The 25,978-nt window shown below is 35.5% G+C and overlaps 1 protein-coding gene across 2 annotated transcripts in view; it reads left to right on the forward strand.

The window, feature by feature from the left end:
* Nucleotides 1–25,978, forward strand: part of CLTC (clathrin heavy chain) — a 61,518-nt gene that overhangs the window by 16,400 nt on the left and 19,140 nt on the right. For both annotated transcript variants that reach the window (XM_063109106.1, XM_063109107.1), the window contains exons 2-14: nucleotides 3,837–4,044; nucleotides 7,025–7,293; nucleotides 7,863–8,024; nucleotides 10,555–10,668; nucleotides 11,097–11,270; nucleotides 14,362–14,559; nucleotides 15,173–15,373; nucleotides 18,204–18,356; nucleotides 18,813–18,935; nucleotides 19,575–19,712; nucleotides 19,950–20,114; nucleotides 20,267–20,447; nucleotides 21,917–22,080. In XM_063109106.1, the coding sequence (XP_062965176.1) occupies nucleotides 3,837–4,044; nucleotides 7,025–7,293; nucleotides 7,863–8,024; nucleotides 10,555–10,668; nucleotides 11,097–11,270; nucleotides 14,362–14,559; nucleotides 15,173–15,373; nucleotides 18,204–18,356; nucleotides 18,813–18,935; nucleotides 19,575–19,712; nucleotides 19,950–20,114; nucleotides 20,267–20,447; nucleotides 21,917–22,080 (2,250 nt within the window). The remainder of the gene's footprint in view (nucleotides 1–3,836; nucleotides 4,045–7,024; nucleotides 7,294–7,862; nucleotides 8,025–10,554; nucleotides 10,669–11,096; nucleotides 11,271–14,361; nucleotides 14,560–15,172; nucleotides 15,374–18,203; nucleotides 18,357–18,812; nucleotides 18,936–19,574; nucleotides 19,713–19,949; nucleotides 20,115–20,266; nucleotides 20,448–21,916; nucleotides 22,081–25,978) is intronic.

Raw genomic sequence — 25,978 nt, forward strand, 5'->3', positions numbered from 1 at the left:
AATTTTAAAATACTGTGTTGCATTTTTATCAGCACCATGCTCTAACCAAGGGAGCTAACAGGTCAGCCTTAAAAATACTTTGTTGGATTTTTGAAGTTTTAAACTATACCAATATTACTAGATATAGTTATCTAGTATGGTAATCCTTTTATATGATCCTGTTCTAAGGTAGTATGGTAGTCCTTTTATATACTCCTAAGGATCCTATTCTAAGGGTACACAGAATTGTGATTAATGATGATGGCTTGTCCTATAACTGTATGTTTTCGCATGCTTCCCTTTTGAATATATCAAAAGAAAATAAGAGAAGAATTGGTGAGTGCTCGGGGCATTCTCACTGAAAAGTAACACCAGTAAGAGAAAAAAGTCTTACTGACCTTACTTGAAGAGGTAGAAGCTAATGTAGCTTTCTGTTAACTGATAGGAATAGGTTACTTGAAGTTCCTGTCATTTCTTAGCAACTACGAAAGGCTTTTTGGGAAAGAGCAGTTTCCTGTTTAGTTGTGCAAATGGCCATCATTTAAGTGTGCTTTTTAATATGTTTAAACATGTAGCATTGTTAAGTTTGGCACTTGCCTCGTTTAATTTTGTGTTTTATTTTTATTTTTGGCGGCTGGCCAATATGGGGATTGAACCCTGGACCTTGGTGTTATCAGCACTACCCTCTAATCAACTGAGCTAACCAGCCAGCTAATTTTGTGTATTTTAAATAAAGGATGTACGCCTATGTCACATGGAGTATTTTGAATAGTATTAGTACATTCTTGATGGAGAAGATCAAAGATATGCATAGCTGTCTTGGTAGAATGTGCTTACTGAGAGAGAAATATAAGGAGTACATAGATTGCAGGCAACCCTACCCCTTTAAAACCAAATCTTTGGGCCGGCCCATGGCTAACTTGGGGGAGTGTGGTGCTGATAACACCAAGTACATGGGTTTGGATCCCTATATAGGGATGGCCGGTTCATTCACTTCAGGGAGAGCATGGTGCTGACACCACCAAGTCAAGGGTTAAGATCCCCTTACAGGTTATCTTTTTAAAGAACAAACGAAGGAACAAACAAACCAAAAACCAAATCTTTGCTTTTTCTACAAGTGAAACACCCTGAGGCTGAAGGTCAGTGCTAACTATGTAGCTTGTTTTTCTTAACTGAGTTTTTCTGGGGATCTAGCAAGGAATAGGAAACAGGTTGCTTGACTTTCCTTTTTTCCTCCTGTTCACCATCTTTTCTAACAGTGTTTTCTTTTCTTACAGTTGTCTTGCACCTGCCTCTGAAATTGAGGGGTAGGAAGGAATCTGTTAGAGTCATTTGTGGGTTCAGTTAGTAGTGTCTGTTTTGCATCCTTGCTTTGCCTTTAATTTCACTATTTGACTCACACTATTTTTACGGTGACTTTTTCAAACACTGGGACCTAGGCTGTGACAGCTGAAACTTAAAATTGCCTTAGTTGAAGGCTTGATAGAGACTTGGAAACAATAAATTCTTATTTACAGAGTAGTTTAGAAGGTAACTTGCTGCTGTTTGGTATATAGCTATATGAACTCCATGAGCCAATGGAATATTTTTTACCGATTATTGGAAAGGTAACTATTGATTAAACTTACAAGAGTCTAAAAGACCCTCTATTTAAGAAAATAGATGTGTATACCGCCCTACGTCTCTGAAACTAGATGGATAACCTGGTTCGTAAAAGGCCTTCCTGAAGTCCGCCCACAATCTCTTTGTATGTTTATCTTTCTCCATTTGTTCTGGAAATAAAAGTAACTGTAAAAGTTAAAGTCAGGAAGAAATGAAAATTAATAATTCATAAAGTTCTATTGTAACCAAATATGTTATAAGTTACATACCTCACAGCTGGCGTATTTGCTTTGCATTGCAGTATATACTTAAGCTTGTAAAGCCGGTTAATCTTTCACCTTTATTACCCTGTTTGTATTAATCGTTAGACAATTGTTTGACTCCTTGCCCCTGGAATTCAGGGACTGAGTTACTGTAACTACACTTTATAACTGGTTATGCCTAGAGTCATTGAAGTATAAGAGGAACATGAAAGTAAAACATAGCCTCTTATTCTTATGTTGTATCTTATTCAGATTCTGGTCTGGTTATGTTTAAGCACTATTAGCAGAAGAGTTTGACAGAAGAGTTTAGATAAAGTACAGTTAACTTGGCTCAGCCAATTTATGAGATAACAGTGACTGGTGTTCTCTGGGGAAGGAAGTTGTACAGCTGGGAGACAAGGGTGGGAGAAAGACTTGATTTTTTTTCCATGTTTTTCTTTTTTGGATTTTGTACCATGTGGATTTATTACTCATGTAGGAAAGGGGAGGGAAAACTAGTCTGGCCAAGGTTAATAAAATAAAACCCTCAAGTAGCCTCTTTTAGTTGGACTTAATCTGTCATACCACATTTAGGCATAAAGTGTATTAAAGATCCATTATGGTAGAAATCTCCTCCCAGTAACAGTTGACTTTTGTTCTTACACACTTAATTGGTTTTAAAAGACCTACCATCTTTAGATCTACTATATTTGTTTAGCAAATACTTCAGTGTCTTCTGAGTATACAGAGCAAATCTAATTCTGTTATTTTCTTTGTTAAAACCCGGAAGTAGCTCCTTTTGCCTATCAGGATTCTTACGGGGGTACATTTAGCTTGTCAGTCTGGCCCTTGCTTGTCTCTGTAACCTTAATTCTCTACTTCCCAAGCCTTTCATAGTTTAAACTCTTGATGTTACAAAAGTTTTTGTAGTTCCCTTAACAGACCAGAGTTTCACCTCTCTGGGCCTTAGCACATGTTCCTTTTTTTGAGAATTTTCTTTTTTCTTTTTTTTTTTTTTTAAGATGACCGTAAGGGGATCTTAACCCTTGACTTGGCGTTGTCAGCACCACGCTCACCCAGTGAGCTAACTGGCCATCCCTATATGGGATCCAAACCCGTGGCCTTGGTGTTATCAGCACCACACTCTCCCGAGTGAGCCATGGGCCGGCCCCCTCTGTTGGGAATTTTCTTATCTACCTTCCTTGAACACATTGCTTTAGCTTTGGAGCCTTCTTTGACAAAGGTCCCTCTTTTGGCACTTTTTGCACAGTTTTGTAACTGTTTACTTGTCTGCTCTTTCTAGTCCAACCAAGTTCCTTTTTTTTTTTTTTCAAAGATGACCGGTAAGGGAATCTTAACCCTTGACGTGGTGTTGTCAGCACCATGCTCTCCCAAGTGAGCTAACAGGCCATCCCTATATAGGGATCCGAACCCATGGCCTTGGTGTTATCAGCACCACACTCTCCCAAGTGAGCCACGGGCTGGCCCCTCCTTTTTTTTTGTTTTTTTTTTTGGCAGCTGGCTAGTACAGGGAACAACCAAGTGCCTTTATATCAAGAACTTTGTAACATTTTAAATCTTTGTGTTTATGCTATAACTTAATTTTCAGATTCCTGAAGCCTAATGCATGTGAACAGGTAACTGTACTAAATGTTAAGGCAAGTGGGTAAGGGGACAGGTCCAATAGCTCAAAGATCTTAAACTAAGAAACGTGATGACTTCGAATCCGTTGAAACGTAAATGTAACCTCTCAGATGTTGATCTTTCCTTAACTTCATTTGTTCTGTCTCTTAGTCATAACCATAAGGTTAAAATGAAACAATTGAATGCCATATTTGTTGGCAGAATATAAGGTCCATTATTTGGCTATTAATTTGCCTCACATTAATCAGTGTAATGGAGTTGTCACTGTTAACTTTGATGCATTAATGGGTAAGTGAGGATTTGTAATGATAATATGTCAAGTCTTTGTAATCCACTTTCTAATAACATGATTTATTTTATTTTTTTCAGCTCCAGAACCTGGGTATTAACCCAGCAAACATTGGCTTTAGTACCCTGACTATGGAGTCAGACAAATTCATCTGCATTAGAGAAAAAGTAGGAGAGCAGGCCCAGGTGGTGATCATTGATATGAATGACCCAAGTAACCCCATTCGAAGACCAATTTCAGCAGACAGTGCCATCATGAATCCAGCTAGCAAAGTAATTGCACTGAAAGGTATAAAAGATTATGGGTTTTTTTCCTTAAAAGTCTTCCTATGTATGTTTTATGCAAATGTAATAATTAGGGTCTATCTTTTTTAGTATATTGATTTAAATTTAGTTAAAGAAAATCTGCAAAGTTAAGGCTAATACTGAACTTGATTTTAACTACTTTTATGACTTGTACTTGGAATGTTTCTGTGAAATGTCTTAGCATAGATCTACTTGGAATAATTTTTAGAAAAGATGCATTTAAATTTTATATCTCTGGTGTGATAAGACTATGCTAAAAACATCTCTCTACAGAGGATATCAATTAGTGATTCACGTTCTAGAATAAAACATACTTCTAAACTAGCACCTAAACATTGGAGGATTTTGTTAAGGTGATAAACTTACCTTTCATTCTGTGCCTTTTTTGTACTTCAGGTTTGTGTTTCATTAAGTTTATCAAGTTTTAAAAATGGTTTGAATTTATACTTTTTGTTAAAAATACTTGTATATATAGGTGGGTGTTAAAGCTTTAGAGTCCAGGATGTTTTAGTTTATTTAGACTAACTTTTTTTTTTTTTTTTTTTTTTAAAGATGACCAGTAGGGGGATCTTAACCCTTGACTTGGTGTTATCAGCACCACGCTCACCCAGTGAGCTAACTGGCCATCCCTATATGGGATCCAAACCCGTGGCCTTAGTGTTATCAGCACCACACTCTCCTGAGTGAGCCACGGGTCGGCCCTAGACTAACTTTTTAATTGTCACAACAGGGAACAACTGTACAGCCTGTCAGTCTAAACAATGCAAAGAATCTTGTACCATCTGGGAGCTTATATTTTTTTCCTTTGAACTTTTGAATGAAAATATAACTGACCCTTTAAAACAGAAGTTTTTAAGAAGGCTAGGTGACAGACTGACTCTAAAAAATGCATTTATTTATTTTTTTTATTTTTTATTTTTGTCTTTTTTGTGACCGGCGGCACTGTGCTCAGCCAGTGAGCGCACCGGCCATCCTTATATAGGATCCGAACCTGTGGCGGGAGCACTGCCAAGCTCCCATCCCAGCGCCACACTCTCCCGAGTGCGCCACGGGGTCGGCCCTAAAAAATGCATTTAATTGCCTATTTTTTGCTTTGTTTTTCTTCTGGATAGTAGGACAAAGAGTTAAGTTTATAGTACTTTCTTGATAAATTTGTGGGTGAGTTGTTAGAGGTGCTGAACATTCTAAACAGACTTTTTTCCTTACATGATTTAAACTTTGTATTTACTAATAACACTGGTTGGAGAGTAAATGGGGAATAGAACAAGCATATTCAAACAAATAAGTCAGTATCACATATCTAAGATAGGAGTTGATCTCATCTCAAGGAAAGATGGTCCAGCTTTTACCTAGGGCCACGTTTTGTGGCAGTGAGCATTTTGCTTTATTTTAAAAAATATACTATACTTTTTAAGGTATTAAGCTCCCTTCAGTCTCCTTAAAGAATTTTAAATTTAAGGCGTAGCAACTCTCACACCTCTCTATTAAAAGGCCATCATTTAAATTTTGTCAAAATTCTTTACTATTTTTAATGTTATTGTTATCTTATTACATTTCTTAATGCTTTCTTATGTGTGCAGATGGTGAGTTATCTTAAATTAGATTGTATTAGTTATTGTCCTGTTCTATAAAAAGAATACACTGAAAAGATTTTCAGAGCATTGTGCAATAGTGTCATAGATTTGTGCCTATATGTCTGCACTATGGAGCTGTCATCCCTTGCCTCCCTCCCCAAACCATGCCACTTACATATATGGTACTCCAACCCCTCTCATGTAGAAGAGAATAAAAAATCTAGTAATCTGGGGATTGGGGAAGGCAGCAAAGGAAAGGAAGTCATTCAACATACTGCTTCCCTCTGAAGCCAGTTTTAAACCCCTGGCTTCTTTTTATAAACAGGACTATAACTCTCACAATTTTCAAGTCTGCTTGTGGTTTATATACTGTGTGGGATGGGAATAACATTCCTTGTTTTATGGAAGAAGTTTTTGACCATGTGGTAAGAAGGGTTGTGGTACAAAGCTGTGTGTCTCCTCCCAACCCCTACTATTTTGTAGTTTTTGTCCTTCAGGAGCCAGATTCTCTGTGGCTCAGAAATGGAGTTTTCCTTAGTCTGTAAGGACTAATCTTGACAGCCTAGTGATAACTGTGGGCTTTGACCTCTATTAATTTAAACCAAATCACTTTTTGGACTGTGACAGATTTCAATTTACAAGTACAAGCCCTTGCATCTGACTCAGCGGACTCTTAACACTCAAGGCAAATTTCATCCTTCTTTTACTAAATGCTTGCTTTCTTAATCGGATGAAGCTTGAACTTTGTTCTTATCTCCAGTATATTAACAGCATCTGAAACTGTCCCGTTCCTTTGTCTCCCTCTCCTTTCCTCCAGCACCTCTACCTTCCCATTGTGTCTTAAACCAGTTAAATGTAGCATGCACTTCTCTTATGTGCTAGTGGTAACAAGGCAGAGTTCAAGTAGATTATCTTTTCAAAAAGCAGTTTTCACAAGATTTACTTTGGATGAGAGATGACTGCCTTTATAAAAGTAGGCATTTTCCCGATGTTTGTATCAGATTTGCTTTGTCCTGTGTACATTCAACTAAGTTTATGTGTAAAGTAAACATAGTTAATTACAAGTATGAAGGTTACAACTTTGTTTTCCATCATGTTTAATTAAGAAAGCTGTTCTTTAGACTCATCTTCAGTTGAGATTTAGAATTCTGTGGAAGTCATACTATTTGTTTAAAATGTGTTTATTAGAGGTAGTATAGTTTTTGCTTAAGATGTAGACATAGATTGTTTGCTTCGTCTCAGCTATTCTCTCTTTAATGGTTGCTGCTCATGATAGAACCATTTTGTTTGGAAGTTAACAGAGCTTGTTACAAAGTTAGTCTAGCTAGGTATTAGTTCCTACTGAAGTTTACCTTTTTAATGATTTATAACTCTTGATTTTGTTTTTAGCTGGGAAAACTCTTCAGATATTTAACATTGAAATGAAAAGCAAAATGAAGGCCCATACCATGACTGATGATGTTACCTTTTGGAAATGGATCTCTTTGAATACGGTTGCTCTTGTTACGGATAATGCAGTTTATCATTGGAGTATGGAAGGAGAGTCTCAGCCAGTGAAAATGTTTGATCGCCATTCTAGCCTTGCAGGATGCCAGATTATCAATTATCGTACAGATGCAAAACAAAAGTGGTTACTTTTGACTGGCATATCTGCACAGGTAACATTTTTCTAGTTTTTGATAAAGAGGAGGTCTAGAGAACTGTTGTGCCCAGAATGCAGTTTATTTTGCAGTTAGGTCTTCTGTACCCAATCCTGTTGAATTTGACTTTTTAGGGGAGACTTTTTCCCCTCCTTTTCTTTTTCTCTTTCTTTTTTTCTTAAGAATAAAGGCTGCTGGCTTATTATATTTATACTAAAATACTATATGTTTTTTTAGCTCTTACTTGCAGATTGAGTAGAAATTGAGTTCCTCTATGAATGATTTGGGATTTTTACTATAGGGTATATGTACTCTAATGTAGGGTGAATACTTCTGTATCTTTTTCTTTAAGATAGTGTAAAAAGATGGTTGTATATGAGGTACATTTTAAACATTTATGTTAAGCTTTAGGACAATAATGTTTGGAGGTAAATTTTAAGTGGAGGTATCAAATCAACATTGAGAGACTAAATAGTAATCATAAATCCTGCTGAAGAATTAAGTGCTTTAATTATTTAACTAGTTGATGAATTTGGAAGTTATTGGTTCATTGGGTCCCCAAACTATTCTCTTTAAATCCTTTTTAGCAAAATCGTGTGGTGGGAGCTATGCAGCTATATTCTGTAGATAGGAAAGTGTCTCAGCCCATCGAAGGACATGCAGCTAGCTTTGCCCAGTTTAAGATGGAAGGAAATGCGGAAGAATCAACGTTATTTTGTTTTGCAGTACGGGGTCAAGCTGGAGGGAAGGTAAGTTTTGGCTTTGGTAAATATTTTAGTGAGAGCTTTTCTTTGTGTTTCTGCTACTAATTAGTCATCTAATTTCAAAGTAGTCTTCTCCCTTTCTTGTTAATTTGTTTTTAATATTTAGATTTGTGATGACTTAGTTTGGTTAAATTCTGCATCTAATACTTTTCTAAAATGAATAATGTTCTTTGACAACTTTTTTTCTTTCAGCTGTTTACATTAATTATTTTGATTGCCTTTACCAAAAGTCTGAAGTTGGTGTTTTTCAACTTTACTGTGCATTAGAGTCATTAGGTTTGCTAAAATGCAGATTTGTGTGCCATACATACAGAGAGTTTGATTCAGTAAGTGGCACTCATAACCTGCATTTTTAAATACCCTACATGACTTAATATACATGGATTGTGGACCACAGTTTGAACACATTGCCTTAAGCGGTTTCAACCCTGGCTGTACATTGGAATCACCTGTACAAAGTACTTCATATGTTAAGAGTTCTTAGCTGCACAAACAAGGCCTGGTTGATTAGAGCATGAAAAATTTAGTGAAATGGTATTGGATACTTTACGATAGCTAGGAAGGCTGTACAACCAACCTTGGAAAATGTGGAGTAAAACGGAAGAATGAGCAGCAGCCAGGATTCCAGCCAAAAACCATGCCACAGAACTCATGCTGCTATGACTGCACTGTTGGATGCCTGTAAACTCAATTTGACTACTCTTTCCACTGCCAGAATAGAATCTCTGAAGTCTTAATAACTTTGTGTCCCTAGCTCCCTGTTCAAAGTCCCAAGATAAACATCTTAGCTCTGAAAGTTTTGGAAAACAAGTGTTTAGTGTTTGGTGCTTCTAAAATGGAAGGCTGGCTCTACCTGCCCTAAAAACTTTTAAAGAGTACTCTCCCTTCTGTCCCCCCATCAGGAGGAGGGTTTAAATTCTGGGCAGACTAAAAACCTTGAACTTCATCTTTTTTAGAACGTTTGTATTTTCTTTGGTAAGTAGTTTTAAAAAATAGACAGAGATTGCTTAAAATATGATCATCTATAGCCTCTCATCTGGGAGGGAACATATTCACAGAGAGGTACAATTCTGCCCAAAATTTTCAGGGTAAGAATCCCTGAACCAGGGAATAATACTATGACTAGGATAGAAACTGATATTTAGATCTGAATTGATAGAATTTAAACAAAAATTTTTAGAAATTTAGATTTCAGAAATTAGATATTATCCTTAAGATGCTTGGCCAAGACATTTTTGAAAAGTGCTGCTGGGAAAAACCTTCAATATCTTTTTTTTTTTTTATGGTGGCTGGCCAGTAAGGGGGTCCAAACCCTTGACCTTGGACTTATAACACCAAGCTCTAACAACTGAGATAACTGGCCAGCCTCTTCAATATCACTTTGATAGTATCTGAAAACATGTTGATAGGTTCTTGAGCCTGTTTAATACACAATGCTCTTATCTTTTATAGTCTGCCATGACTTTTGAAGGAAGAAACCATTTTTTCAATATGGCTAGTTAACCTAACGAAGGATAGACCCTATAACTTTCATATGGTATTTATCTTGGAAATGGAATTGTGTTTTGTCTGAGTCCATTCCTGATATGACTAAGGAAAAAATATATAATACTCTCATTGACATTTACTTTCTCTTGCCTGGCTGATGTGCATCAGGCATTTTAAACTAAAATATATTCTCATCCAGTTTATGGGTTGGATGTGAGTAGAGAGACAACTCAGCTTAGGTATATACTTTCTTCCTGCGTGAGAGTAGATGTATAGGCAGAGCAGAGTTCAAAAACTTAAGTTAGATTTCTATTTGGAAATACTAAATTATAATTGAAAGCCATGAGCAAGTACCTTTGTAGATAAAATATTACTATTCTGTGCCCTTTATTCCAGGTAGATTATTTGAAGTGTGGTTATTTTAAATATTTAACTGAGTTTTAAGAAAGTGTTTATTTCAATATAATACATATTCATAGGAAGCTGCAAAGATAGTAAAGAGAATGATCCTGTGTGCCATTTATCCACTTTCTCCCAGTGGTTACATCTTACATAACTATAGTATAGTAGAAAAAAACAGGAAATGACATTGGTACATTTGTATGATTCTGCCATTTTGTCACAAGTAGATTCCAGATACATTAACTATTCCATCATCACAAAGATTTCCCCCATGACTTTATAGTCACACCACTCCCACTCTCTCCCACCATCCCTAACCCTTAGCAACCACTAATTTATTCTTCATCTCTATAATTTTGTCATTTCAAGAATGCTATGTAAATGGAATTATACAGTATGTGACTTTGAGATTGACTTTTTCTTTTCCCTCTGCATAATGTGTATGAGTGTGCATTCCTTTTTATTACCAAGGAGTATTCCATGGTATGGATGAACCAAACACAGTTTAATATCCACTTATTATAGGGTACTTTGGTTGTTCCCATTTTGGGGCTACAAATAAAGCTGCTGTGATCAACTGCTAAAAAGATAAAGGTTTATGTAAGTTTTATTTTCTTGTGAACAGTTACATATCATTGAAGTTGGCACACCACCTACAGGGAACCAGCCCTTTCCAAAGAAGGCAGTAGATGTTTTCTTTCCTCCAGAAGCACAAAATGACTTTCCTGTTGCAATGCAGGTATGTTAAGCAAAATAAATGAACTTTTTAAATCTCTCCCCTTAAAACAAATTAATCCGAACACTACTCACAGTTGATATAATTTAAATCGTGCTTAAAAGAGTACTCTTTATTCTAAAATAAAGTTTATTCGTGAAACCTTGTAAAATAATACTCTGATTTTCATGTAATATGTAAACTGGGTTACCCTAAGTTGTTCAGAATTGTCTTCTCTTTTATCTTACAGATTTCATTCATATTCTTGTGTTTAGGTAAAAGCTTGGGATATCCCGTATTTAATTGTACTGTAAAAATGAGGGAAACCTTAAATACTTGAATTTTTTATATAAGCCTCTTCTCAAAGTTCTAGAATTTCAGCATCTCTAAATGTTTTTATTTCCTATTTGTAGATTGATTATTGTACCAAAGTGTTGATTTTCTTTATACAGATCAGTGAAAAGCATGATGTGGTTTTCTTGATTACTAAGTATGGTTATATCCACCTCTATGATCTTGAAACTGGTACCTGCATCTACATGAATAGAATCAGTGGAGAAACAATCTTTGTTACTGCACCTCATGAAGCCACAGCTGGGATAATTGGAGTAAACAGAAAGGGACAAGTAAGGAAACCTTGAAACTTTAAGTTAAGCAATAAAATAAAACAACACTTTACCATTAACTGTCTTTGAAAAAGTAAATGGTAACTTTGAATATCAGAAAGTGATTCATACATAAAAATATAGGAGAATATGAATACAAAATCCTCTTTAATCCTTGTCTCAGAGAGAGAAACTGTTTGACATGTAGCCATCTATGCATCTTTATTGTTAAAAAAGTGACTCTCCATGGAAAGAAACTAGTAGGGTCACATTTGATAGACTATACTTTTTAATGGGGTTTTCTTCCTATTATCTCCAAGACGAATAAATTGTCAAGTACAGGGAAAAGAATTCTACCTCCATTGCTTTTCCTAACTCATTAATTAAGTATCACTAAATATTTAATGTTAGAAGATATGTTACTGTACCTATTGTGGGTTGCCTAGGAAGGTTATCCAGTTAGATAGGGAAAATATTAGTTATCCTGAATTTGTCGTATTTGACAAACCTCTTCACACCACCTAGCAAGTGGTTCTTTTTTTGTGTTTTCTTAGTATTTCAATGTAATTAAAAATATTCTACCAGGAGGCATCTTAATTTTCTGAAAAATGGCTAAAATTTTAAAAAGTTAGTAACTGTTATTGGTCTTGTCTTTTACTAGTTTTTCTCCAAATTAGTATTTTTCCCAGATAGTAAGCAGTGGAAGTAGATAGGTTTTTTCTCCTCTTCAATTAATTTTTGAAAAATGGTATGGATATGAAGAGGCAATTCCTCTAGGGAAAGGGAGTCTTTTCTTACCTATATCTATCCCCCACCTCAGCTACAGACCTGGTTAGCTGTTTCTGCTTTTTGCCCCTATAGAGCATATGTAGCCCTCTTCATAACATTCATACTGAATTAAAATTGCTTAACTGTCTCAGTCACTGTTCTTCATTAGGAAAGGGGCTTGTCCTGTTTAATTGTATTTCTAGCACCAGTCAGTATCTGGCATAAAAGCAATTATAAAAATTCAATAGCTTTCAGTTACTCAGTTGAATATTGTCTCTCTTGGCAAAACCAAGAGTGAATTGGCCTTTTGGTGAACTGGGTTAGTGATAATTTAATAATCATGAGGTTGTGAAACCAGGGATCTTTTTATTTCTGCTGATATACTGATATTTTAAGATAATGCTTAAAGTATCTTGAATAATTCACCATACATTTTTGGTGTTCATAACTAATTCTGGGAACTTACTGTTATTCTTCCTTCCCTCTAAATTTTGTGTGCCATCTACTTTGAATAAAATGATGGGTGTTCATAGTAACCTTAAGCCTCAGGGCTTCTCTCTACTTTTTACATTAAAAAAAGATCCAGTTACAATACTAGGTGAGCATATGCCCTGAAGGGATGACTGTATGGCTTCCTTTGGTTGAAAAAAGCAAAAGCGATCAAAATGACATCATAGCCAGTATTTGGCTTAAGTTTTGAACTTGGTAGAACTGAGTACTTTAGAAGATACAGGAACCTTCTCTGTTCCCTGTAGATCTTAAATACTGATTGCTAGAAATCTGCCCAAACAGTCGTTAAGTGTGGTAAAGATGAAACTCAGGGTTTGGTGTTTGAGGGAGACTAAGGCAGTGATCAATATGAAGCTTCAGAAAGTGTAGTTGGAACTGGATTTATTCATCTTCCTTACTCTTCCTAGGAGGTAAGAATTAAATTGAGGGTGGGGGTTGGGAATGTAAGTGACTAAAGAAAATAATTAATTACTTCCTTTAAACAGTATGTTTTAACATGGAGTAGAATGACACCTTGCAAACACATGATGGCCTAAGCTTTGGTGATGTGAGTCTGACCTATAGAAATGAAAGAATCTGGGAGGTTAAAATTCTTCATTTTCCTCAAAAGGGATAATAGAACAGGCAGAGCAGACTGTTACCTATCTATTTGGTTACTGAATTCTCAAATATTTTTTTCAGTTCTTGTTGCTCTAGAGACAGAAATTTCCCATTTTCATTTATTCAACAGATATTAAGCATGTGCTTTGTGTTACACACTGCCTGTTGCTAGTAAATGCAATTAAACAAAGACAAGCCCCTTTCTTCATATGGAATAGTGACTGAGAAACAGTTAGACAAGTAGTTATAATAGTCCAAGAAGTACCATTATTGGTAATATAAGTAGTTTGCAAGCTAGGATGTATAACCAACTCTGTTGGGGAGAAGGACGCATGGATAGGGAAGGACTCCTTTTCCCTAGGACAATTAACAGTTCAGCTTTTGGTGCAAGCAGGGCTGCATTCTGTAGTAGTGAGTTTTAAGGAGGATTGAGGGTGGATAACTGTTCTCTAAACAGAAACAATTAGAAATTGCTCATTACTGATGCTGTATTTATTAAGCACCTACTGTGTATACCTTGCATTATGTTAGGTACTGGAAGATTCAGTGGTCCCTCCCCTCTTTTGAGTATATAACCTGGGCTCTAAGAAAGTAAATGTAATTAAAGAATTACTGAAAAATTCTTATTCAAAAAAAATCTTAAAATTAAAAGGCATATACCTTAAGCTTCCTCCAGGTGAGCCCAAAATTCATAGCTTCTTCAGTCATTTTTTGTAGGTTGTCAAAATTGCATCCACAAGAATCTATAAGCCATGTGGAATTGTCATTCAGAGCTCAGTTAAATGGGAGCCTTAATCTTTGATATTGACTATGTTAAGAATGAATGAGGGCTGGCTGGTTCCGATTTGGTTAGAGAGCAGTGTTATAACACCAATCCAAAACTGCCAGCAGCCCCCCCCTCCAAAAAAAGAATGGATGCTATCTAAAGCAATTAGTTTGGCAATATTAAATAGGAAGTTGTTTATATTATAGGATGGCCATATTTCAGGAACCGCAAAATGGCTTAGCACCCCACGGCACTTGTTTTTAAATCTCTCCAGTCTTCTCTCTCCTGGACTCCCACCTTCCTTCCGGTCTTCCTCTTTCTCCAAATTAATTATTTGTTTTTTTATGGCAACAATAAAGCGGCTGTCACAAATTCACAATTTCATTACTTTTGTGACTCCAAACATATTTGGTATCATTTATATCCAAATGAACACATTGCAGCTGTTCTTTAAACTTTAAATTGCAGGTTCTATCAGTGTGTGTGGAAGAAGAAAACATAATTCCTTATATTACCAATGTCCTACAAAATCCCGATTTGGCTCTGAGAATGGCTGTACGTAACAACTTAGCTGGTGCTGAAGAACTCTTTGCCCGGAAATTTAATGCTCTTTTTGCCCAGGGAAATTACTCAGAGGCAGCAAAGGTGGCTGCTAATGCACCAAAGGTAAACAGTTATGAAAATGAAGTTGCTATAATTGGATTAATGTTAATATTCTCTATTTCTAATACTGCTAGAAGAGAAAACAGCTTTACTTGGATATAATAATGTTTGGTTACTTAGGTGTAATACTGTTTGACCTCATAAATGATAGCTACTGATTTTGTTTCCCAAAGTTGGATATTAAACAGATCCTGTCGAATTTATGGTAAGTAGAGCTGTCAGAAATTGGGCTGAATTTATTCCCATCACCTTTGATATTGGTTTATGTTGGGCTGAATTAAACCTTACATTCCTGACCAGTATTAATTATGAATTTTGCACTTAATTTAATGTAAATTTGGGATAATATCTAGCTATAACTATTTTATAATTACACTTTTTCTCTAACACATTGACATTGTAATTAAGTTGGTATATTTCTGATTCTGAATAGTCTCCTAACATTGAACCAGAAGCATGACAGACAATGATTGAATATTTACCATAGATGGAAATGATTTGAAATTTGCTATTAATAGATGGACTTATGACTTTAAGATTGACTAAGAGACCCATAGGGTTATTTATGTGATGTTTGGATCACCTTTGAGTCGTCTAACATTTCTCCTTTTTAAAGGGAATCCTTCGTACTCCAGACACCATCCGTCGGTTTCAGAGCGTACCAGCCCAGCCAGGTCAAACTTCTCCTCTACTTCAATACTTTGGAATCCTTTTGGACCAGGGCCAGCTGAACAAATATGAATCTTTAGAGCTGTGTAGGCCTGTACTTCAGCAAGGGCGGAAACAGCTTTTGGAGAAGTGGTTAAAAGAAGATAAGGTGCATTAATTCGTGTTGACATAATTTTGCTTTGATTGAATTACATAATCATGTTAGCAAGTTAAAATCATTTGAGCTGCACCAAAATGTCTCTATTCGTTATTTACTTTAGGTTTTTAAAAGGAATCCAGGATTCTTGCTTGGTGGTTAAAAAAACTAACTTGGAAGTGAATTGCTATCCTTTTTGCTTTAGGAAAAGCTTAGTGTGAGATGCTTACTTCAGCATGCAATCGTTTTTGTCAGTATATGTGACAGTCATTTGGACATAGGAATATATATACATACATATATATTTTTTTAAGGCTGGCCAGTACAGGGATCGAACCCTAGACCTTGGAGTTACCAGCACCATGCTCTAACCAGTTTAGCTAACCAGCCAGCCCTGGACATAGGAATATATTCTTATCTGCCACATTCCACACTTGATATGCGCAATAGTTTCAGTCATACAGGTATCATCTTCTCTTTTAGAAATACCAAATATCAAAATTCTAGTATTTGCTGTTGCTAAGCATGTTTGGGTGTGCAAGGAAAACATATAAAATGTTGGATCATAGTTGTGTTAAGACAGTAGAGCCATCTAATTAGCAATGAAATACTGTTTCCCAAAGTGATTTCACAGAATGCTAATTGGTGTAATATGGAGAAATATTTAACTTGGTTTCTTGAAATTTATTTATTTATTTATTTATTTATTTATTTTATTTTTATTATTTTTTAATTTTATTTTGTCGATATACATTGTGGCTGATTATTGCTCCCCTTCACCAAAACCTCCCTCCCTTCTCCCTCTTGAAATTTATTTAAATGTGAACCTCAAAAGTTTTTTTCTTTTATCTTTTGTTGTTTTTTTCTTATTCTTTTAATGCTAACCAGCTTTCTTTAGGATTTCTCTATGCCTTTTATATTCATTCAGTACTTATTAATTTCTCTTTACACAGGGCATGTAATCGTACTATGTTTTCTAAAGCACATTATTTCTTATGTGGAATAGTGGCTGAGGAACAGACAAACAACAGAAGTTGTTTATTCGTAAGGCAACAAACGAGTTTAAGCAGTCCGCTAGTGTTATTCCTTTCATACCACCATTAAAAAAGCCTTTCTTCACAAAGTTGTAATATTGAATTGCCATGTACTGTGTGCCATTGTCAAGAGCTGAGGTAGCACTGTTCAAAGCACTCTGAATAGTGAATAACTTTTAATACTATTTATTATTCCTTTCAGCATTAGTGTATGTTGCCACTATTTTTACACTACAAATTCTGAGTCTTTGTTTCTTGACCCTGCTTCTGGCAATTTTATAGGGTACTTGTATTAAGTCCATTTTTGTTGCTTATACCAAAGTACACTGAACTGGGTGATTTATAAAGAAAATGAAATTTATTGCTTACAGTTTCTGAGGCTGAGAGGTCCAAAGTCCATCTGGGGGTGGCAACAGCGACCCAGGGGTCTCCCATTGCAAGATGGTGGAAGCAGAGAGAGCAGAGAGTGAGAAACAGACTCTCCTCTTCTTTTAAAGCCCTCAGAAACATGCCCCTGACCACCATTTTTAATCCATTCACTGCAGCGTGGTCCTGCAATCCAATCACCTCTTCAAGGTTCCACCTTTCAATTACCATAATAGGATTTGCCACCCTGTTAACAGTCACAGTGGGGGCCAAGTTTCTAATACAAAAAATGTGGGGGATACAATTCAAGCTTCAACAAGTTTTAGGGGGACATAATCCAATCCACTACAGTACTAGAGGATAGTACTTCAGATTTGGGATGCTTGGACAGGAGTCTCTGCTGAAAAATTGTTACTAGCCACACTAGCAAGTATTTGAGGTCTGTCCTAATTGTTTCACATAAAGGAGTATGGGAACAGCCATGGTAACTGAGTTGAGCTATATAACAGGGTGAAAGCTTTTTTTATGTATCATTACCTTTGTGAACAGTCAGATGGGATCCATTTGTGGTAAAAGAAACATTAGTCAACTCTTCATTAGTTAGCATGTTCAGTTAAGATGTATAGACTCTGTAGAACTTCTTACTTAACAGCACTGAATATCAGTTATGGCTAGTCTCTGAAGTAACCACTAAAAGTAGAAAGTCGTCTAAAAATAAAAACATGAAAATTTTAAATTAAAAAAAATAAGAAAATCAATGCTAGTATGTAAAGCAGAAATCTTAGGAAGCTGATTTCCAAATTGGGCAGTTGACTGACTTTTTGAATAATAGAAGAGGAGGATATCTGCTTGTATACTACAATAAAATTCTAAAATTTTCTTTTGTTTTACCTTGTGAAATTAGTGTCCTGCCTTACAACCTTAAATCCAAAAGTCAAGGAGGTAACAGAGCTTAGATTCTTTAGACATATAGATTACACTCTAATTTTAATAATAGTCCTGATGGTGAAACTCATCTAGCTCCTTCATTATCAAATTTTCATTTGATAACATTACATTAAATGCTGCAGTAGTTTTGAAAAATTGGATCCATGTGGGTCTGATATCTGAATATTTTTAGTAGTTAGAAGTACAGGATTCTGCTTTAAATAAAGTATTTACATTCCTAACAAGATAGATGATAATGTCAATAAGCATGAAGTCTTGGTGGGCTTTTTATCGTTGTTTTAGTAGGATGCATGGAGAATTCTACTGAGACACTGCTGTGAATATAAGATCAAGAGTTTTTACCAACCACAACCCCTGTATATTTATAATATATTCTGGGAAATTGAGTAATTAAGTACCTATCATACTAGTTATTATTTATAGTGGAAGTAGTACCAACTGCTCTTTTATAAAACAGCTCATGGATCACTAAACAATCTCTTTCCTTTGGACAGCTGGAGTGTTCTGAAGAATTGGGTGATCTTGTGAAATCTGTGGACCCTACACTGGCACTTAGTGTGTACCTACGGGCTAATGTCCCAAATAAAGTCATTCAGTGCTTTGCAGAAACAGGTCAAGTCCAGAAGATTGTTTTATATGCTAAAAAAGTGAGTTCAGTAAAACAAATTCTCAATATAAATTGATTAAAACATTGAGAGAAATCAGCCTGTACTAACTTCGTTACTTTAATAGTGAATTTTCTTAAATTTTGGATTATTTGGAAAAGTATAAAGATTCTATCTTAGGTCTCCTATATAGATTTCACATTTATTAAGAAATGGGAATAATTACTCTTGCATGGCTTATCAGAATTTAAGATAGCAGGGGCATGTTTAACATGTCAAAACAAAATCTTTTAAATGCTCATTCATCAAAAATGGATAAGCCTATTATAAAATTTTATAGTTGTTTGTTCAAATATGTTTAATTGAGCTTCTTAAATTCAAAATGAATTTGCACTTTTACCAGTAATTCTATATTAGCAAGATTTTATTATAGAAAAAGCCTTAAATGCTATGAAAATGAGACTTTGCAGCAGGGTTTAATTCTTTGTCCATTTATAGGTTGGATATACACCAGACTGGATCTTTTTGCTGAGAAATGTAATGCGTATCAGTCCAGATCAAGGACAGCAGTTTGCACAAATGTTAGTTCAGGATGAAGAGCCTCTTGCTGATATCACACAGGTAATGGCACTAAGATGTATTCTGTAGAAGCTGATTGAAATGGAGAGTGGAGTATATAACTTTAAACAACTTTGGAGAAGAATAGGTTAAACTTTTCAGTTTGTAGAATTTAGAGATATGTCTCTCCTCTCTACACGGATAAACTCAAGTGTCTTACAAAAAAAAGCAAGTTGCAGAAGAATGTACAGTATGATACCATCTATATGCAGTTTTAAAACATGCAAAGCAAATACTGTCTTAGAGATGTATGTGTATTGAAAATATGAAAAATGTATGGGAATGATAAAACAGGATAGTGGCTGCCACAGGTTGAGGGGAGAGGGAAGAGATACTATGGGAGGTATGAGTCAGAGTTCTTTATGTTTTTGTATGTTTTTAAAAGTTCATAAATTTAAATCTATCAGTTTGACTGTATTCTGCTATTATGTAATATCTTGAAGTATTTTGTAGTTATTTTTACCAGAACTAAAAGTAACTTCTCCAGAGGCCAAAAGTTCATTCTTAAAGAAGTTATGTTGTCTAAATAATAATCTTTAAATCTGGTATTTGGTTTATTATTTATAAAAAAAGAGATCATGCTTAATTTCATTTACATATTAACAATATATTAAAACAATTTCTAACAATTTTTTTTTGTAGATTGTGGACGTCTTTATGGAATACAACCTAATTCAGCAATGTACTGCATTCTTGCTTGATGCTCTGAAGAATAATCGCCCATCTGAAGGTCCTCTACAGACGCGGTTGCTTGAGATGAACCTTATGCATGCACCTCAAGTATGTGTTTTCATTCTTTTAGGCATGTTTCCACCACCATTTTAGTTACTGTGCAGACTTCTCAGATTGTTATTCAAAACTATTGAGATGCTTTTTCTTCAAGAAAATTTAGCTGATGTTCCTTTGTACTTTATTTCCTTTGCTAATTCACTGTTGAATCCTAATATGTAATCTGAATATCAAATTACTGATATAAATGGGGTGGTAAAAAAACTAATTCTATTTGTGGCTTTATAGGTTGCAGATGCTATTCTAGGGAATCAGATGTTCACGCATTATGACCGGGCTCATATCGCTCAGCTATGTGAAAAGGCTGGCCTCCTGCAGCGTGCATTAGAACACTTCACTGATTTATATGATATAAAGCGTGCAGTTGTTCACACCCATCTTCTTAACCCTGAGGTATTTCAGTTTCTAACTTAACAGATGGTTTTACTTGTGATTATTTGGTATACTGAAAATGTGTTTGTGGTACTGGATGATAGTAATTTCATACCACCATGAGGTTCAACTTTATTTCATTTATTGATTCATTTATTTATTTTGTCTTCTAGTGGTTAGTGAATTACTTTGGGTCCTTATCAGTAGAGGACTCCCTAGAATGTCTTAGAGCCATGCTGTCTGCCAATATTCGTCAGAATCTGCAGATCTGTGTTCAAGTGGCTTCTAAGTATCATGAACAACTGTCAACTCAGTCTCTGATTGAACTTTTTGAATCTTTCAAGAGTTTTGAAGGTAATTAAGGGTTTTTGAGTTTTTAAAAATTACTCAAGATAGCCAGGAAGAGGTATGCTTATGATCAGGCTATTAAAAATTCTTTCTGAAAGTTTAATTTTATGGGACATTTTAATATTTTAAGTTTTATTATTCAATAAATATTGTCAAGACCCTTTTACATCAGATCTTAAGTATATGCAGTGAACAAGACCATCTACTTATACTTTGTCAGTGAATTAAAGGTAGAATTTTACGATAAAAATATATAGTGGCTTTGTCATAGTTGTATAAGATGAAAATACTACTGATCATATATAATATTTCATGCTTATATATCTGACTTTTTTTTTTTTTTGGCAGCTGGCCGGTAACAGGGATCATACCCTGGATCTTGGTGTTGTCAACACCACGCTCTAATCACCTGAGCTAACCGGCCAGCCCCATGTCTGACTCTTATATTGGCAAATGATTCTAGCCAAGGATATTTTGTGAGTTGTCACTGTATAGCAGGGTTTCTCAGCTTTGGTATTATAGACATTTGGGGCTGGATAATTCTTTGTTTTAGGGGGGTCATCCTGTGCATGTAAGATATTTAGCAGCATGCCTGGCTAGATCTAGACCCACTAGATGCCAGTAGCATCAGCTCCACCAGTTGTGACAATCAAAAATGTCTCCAGACATTGCCAAATGTCATGTGGGAGGAAAATCATCCCTAGTTGAGAACCACTGCTGTACAGAGTACTAAAGTAATCACTTTTCGGTGGCTCTCATGTTCATTAGCTAAATTCTGGTTTCCAGTTACCTTTTCTCCTCTCCCTTTGTAGTCATAGTGCTCTAGACAGAAGTAGTAAGAGATTCTACTAGTTTTCTTAATTTTCTCAGTTTTTGTATGCTAACTATGCACTAAATTTACACTGTTCAGTACAGTAGCAACTACCCACAAGTAGTTAAATTCATTAAAATTAAATAAAATTTAAAGCTTAGTTCTTCAGTCACATTAGCCACATTTTAAGAACTCAATAGCCATATGTAGTTAGTGGCTATCATATTGGACAGCACAGATAAATAACATTTTCATCACTGCAGAAAGTTTTATTGGACAGCACTGCATTAAATTCTTTCTAAATTACTTTTGTTTCCTATTAATTTATAGCATATGGAAAAACACCTGGTATTAGGGACTTCATTTAAAATTTCTCATGTGGAATATGGTGTAATAATTAGCTTTGGTGTGAAGTAGCCACCCCTATTTCTAAACTACTGGAAAACATTGAGTTGAATATTCTGTTTTGTAGGGATTAACGTGTAAATCCATTTTACTGAACTAGTTACTGGATTAATTAGTATTCTTATTGAGCTTTTTAAGCAACCAATTTATATTTGGGAGTATCCCGTATAACAGTGTGTTTTAATTGCTTGACTGTTTTTCAGTTCTGTCATTCTCAAAAGTGCACCTATGCTTAATTTCAATTATTTGTTTCTTTAAGGTCTTTTTTATTTTCTGGGATCCATTGTTAACTTTAGTCAGGATCCAGATGTGCACTTTAAATATATTCAGGCAGCTTGCAAGACTGGGCAGATCAAAGAAGTAGAGAGAATCTGCAGAGAAAGCAACTGCTATGATCCTGAGCGAGTCAAGAATTTTCTCAAGGTAAGTAGTTTTGAGTGATGTGCTTTCTGGTTGGGTTGAAAGGTCAGCAGTTTCACAGGGGCTCCAGTCTTAGTTCTAGAATATGTTTTTCCCCTAAATGTGAAGTTCTTAGCATTCTCAAATTGTGTGCTGGATTATTCCTTCCAAACTTAATACTCTGTGGTTTCCTTTGAAATAGGGAAGGAAATTGGTAAGTAATAAGGAAAAAAATAGCACTATCTCAAAGCAATTTCCTTTCATTTTAATTTTGTAGAGAAAATTTTATGGTTATATACTCTCAATATCATTTTAGAGTATCATTTAGGCTTTTTTTTTTTTTTTGGTGGCCGGCCAGTATGGGGATCTTGGGGATCTGAACCCTTGACATTGGTGTTATAACACTATGCTCTAACTAACTGAGCTAACTAGCCAGCCCATTTAGGCTTCTTTTGAGTATTAAGATCAGCCTGCCCTCAGTGTCATTTTGAGGAGTCTCTGTTGTAGGCAAAGAGGTCTCTTGTCAAGGATATAAGTTTACCTCTATCATCAAATTTGCCTGACTCTTAGAAATGAAAATTTTAAATGTATATTATTCATAAACTAAAGGTAAGATCAAACCAAAAACGCTCATCTTTGTGATACATGAATTCATTTATATTATTAGCACCACGCTCTAACCAGCTGAGCTAACCGGCCTCTCACTATGAATTCATTTATAGAGAAGTAAGCACTGCCTGTGTTGGAGTAAAGAGTAATGGTTAAAATACTTGAACTCTTTAGAACGGGCAGTTAATTTTGTCTAATGTTTAACTTAGCTTTAGCTTTATTCTCACACCTACCAATTACTTTGTGAGGAAAATAAAGCTTTGAAGTTGGCAGCTGGCTGTAAAAGATCAGGAAAAGTATAGAACACTCAGATTATTGCCCTCTCCCTGCCAAGTATATATAAATATACACATATACATATGTGAAATGATACCAGAGAGTTCTGAAGTATTTTTTGTCTTCTGTAAGATTTTTAAATTGAAAGTAAAACCGAAATGTTTATTGTGTAATTCTTTAGAAAAAAATAGGTTTTTCCTACCCCCAAATTGTCATCATTTGTAGATAATCTATAGTTGAATTCCCTTAGGAGTTTTAGTATAATGCAGTCGAAGTGCTGAAATTGCCCTACATTTTTTTTGGTGGCTGGCTGGTAGGGGGATCCGAACCCTTGACGCTGGTGTTACAAGATGGAACTCTAACCAACTGAGCTAACTGGCTGACTCTGCCCTACACGTTAGATTAAAAGATAAACTTTCCAAAAAAGCATAGCTTTATAATGTCTTGGCCATCATGAATATTCTGGGAAACTTGGCTTTCTGATGTTTTGAACTCCAAATTTTTCTGGTGTCAAAAAAACTTCCAAATGAAAAAGATATGGTGCTCTATATCTGACTAGTGTACCCGTAACACTGGTTCACTTCCTCTTTTGAGTATCATTGGTTTCCTTTTTAAAAAAATACTACTGGATTCTTTCTTCCAAGATTTCTTTTTGTTTTTAAGCTTTCAGCTTTTATGATTCAGTTGAAATTTTTTTAGCCTTTGATCTTAATAGTTGGATTATATATGTAAAACAGAACTAAATTAATTTAGTTAAGTATCATTTAATTACAGTGTTCTTGAGCTTCAAAAAAAATCATTTGGATTCTAGGATAGTGCTGCCTTAGATTATTTAGCCCATGGATTAATTAGATGAGGATTCCCTCTGCACGCCTGCGAATTAGGTGCAGGCTTGATAAAGTTAGCGGGGTTAGTGTGGGTTATGAGCTTTTCAATCAGAACTGTTTCAAATTCTACTTGGGCATTGTTTGTTCATTCAATGTCTAGGTGTTACTTCAGCCTCAGTTTCTTCAACCATAAACTGTGTTTATCAAGTACCCTGTGTGCTATAAATATTTAAGTGGTAATCATTGTTAATAAGCTGTGTTGGTGGGCCTTGGAAATAAGGTGGAGTCAGCCTACATGTGATTTCTATCAGGCAAGTTTTGTTTGTTTCGATTTTAAGTTGTTCCTGAATCTTTGAAGGAATTTAATTCCAGTCTAAATTAGAGGTGAATCTAGTGTCTTATGTTTAAATAATCTGGGATGGGAGCTTAATACGAAGATGCTACTTTTGTATTCAGCCTCTCACCCCAGTGGTGAGAATGAACATATTATTTACTCACTTTTCCTTATTGACATGTAGTGCACAGCTACAGTGCCTTTCATCATCACTATCGTCAAACTTAAATTTTAGAGATACTCTAGCTGCATGTTAATTGACTGGAATTATATGTAAGTTCTGTGATCTTAAGAAAAATACCTCTCTGAATCTGATCTTGAATATTCAAGTGCCGTTTGTTTGCCTAGCCACCAGCGATTCAGAGATTGATAGATCATAAGCACTTCTTTAAAGCACCGTGTGAGCAGGATGAACTGGTAGCAGCAGCAGCATTTGACTTATGCCCTAAATTTGTGGAAATGTAGTTCCCTGTAGAAAGCATGGATGTGTTCTTCAGAGTCATGATCTGCTCCTTGCTACCTTCCGTCTTATTTTCTACCATTCTTTTTCTCCTGGTTTTGCTTCAACTGCACTGCCCTGCTTGCTGTTCCTGGAATTCTCCCAACCCTCTCCTGCCCCAGGGTCGTTGCTTGTGCTCTCGACTACTTTTCTTTCAGACCTTCTTGAACTGCTTTCTTACCTTCTCCAGGTTTCTAATCAAATATCATAAGAGAGGAAGTCCGAGGTTACCCTTTCTAAAATAGAACCTATTCCTACCCTATTCACACCTCCCCCTTATCCTGCTTTATTTTCTTTTATAACACTTAACCACTATGAGACATTGTTTCTTCCCACTAGAATGTAATCCTTGAGGGAATGGACTCCACTTACTTTGTTCCCTGCTGTAACTCTAGTGCCTATGCACAGAGTCTGGTACATAGGTACTCAGTAAGTGTTTGGTAAATGAACAAATTTATGTTGAAGAAAACCTCTGTATGTGTTTATATAATTTCAATTTTGATCTTAAAATCTTTAACCATTACAACTGGAGGTTAATTATTTACTAAATAATTTAAAATGTTAATATTACTTGTAATAATATTACTTCTATGAAACCATGTGCAAATTTAGGCAATCAAGAAAATACCCTGAGCTGGCCGGTTAGCTTACTTGGGAGAGCGTGATGCTGGTAACCCAAGGACGCAGGTTTGGATACCTGAACTGGCGAGCCACCAAAAAAAGAGAGAAAGAAAATATCCTAGTTTTTATGTACTTTTTCAGTCTTAAATTTTCTTGTGGAATACAGTTAGTATTCCACAGAAATGGAATTCTTTGACACAGAAGTTCAAACACCCATGCATGAGAAATAGAATAACCTTAGATTACTTGCTGCAAGTATGTTTTTGTCCTAAGTGGCAAAGTAATATTTTATATGTATATTAAACGGGGTAAAGAAGATTTGTTGCTCCACTAATTTTCTGATATTTGTTTAGTAGGAAAAACATTACCTACTGAAACTTTTTGCAGAGGTAGATACAAATAGATTTTCTGTAGAAATGACTGTAGCAGCTATTAGTACAGAGTTTCCATGGTGTTAAGCAGTACTTGCTTTAGACTTTCCTTAATGTAAAAAATCTGCAGCTGGACTTCCACTTCAGATTTACAGCCATTTTTATTTTTTAATTTAGGATGGCTCACAGATTTACCTTGGTGTTCTCTGAACATCTCATAGACTAATCTTCATATTATTTATAATTGGTTCACTTAAATGTCCTAGTCTTAGCAGTCATTTTATTCTAACCCTACAAATAATGTTCTTAGTGGCTGTCATTGGGGAAGGTCCTATCCTGCTTAGATCTACTTCCTTAGCAGACTGTCTTAAAGGAATCATTTATT

Source organism: Cynocephalus volans, chromosome 10 (genome assembly GCF_027409185.1).
Source record: "Cynocephalus volans isolate mCynVol1 chromosome 10, mCynVol1.pri, whole genome shotgun sequence".
NCBI classification, from domain to species: Eukaryota; Metazoa; Chordata; class Mammalia; order Dermoptera; family Cynocephalidae; genus Cynocephalus; species Cynocephalus volans.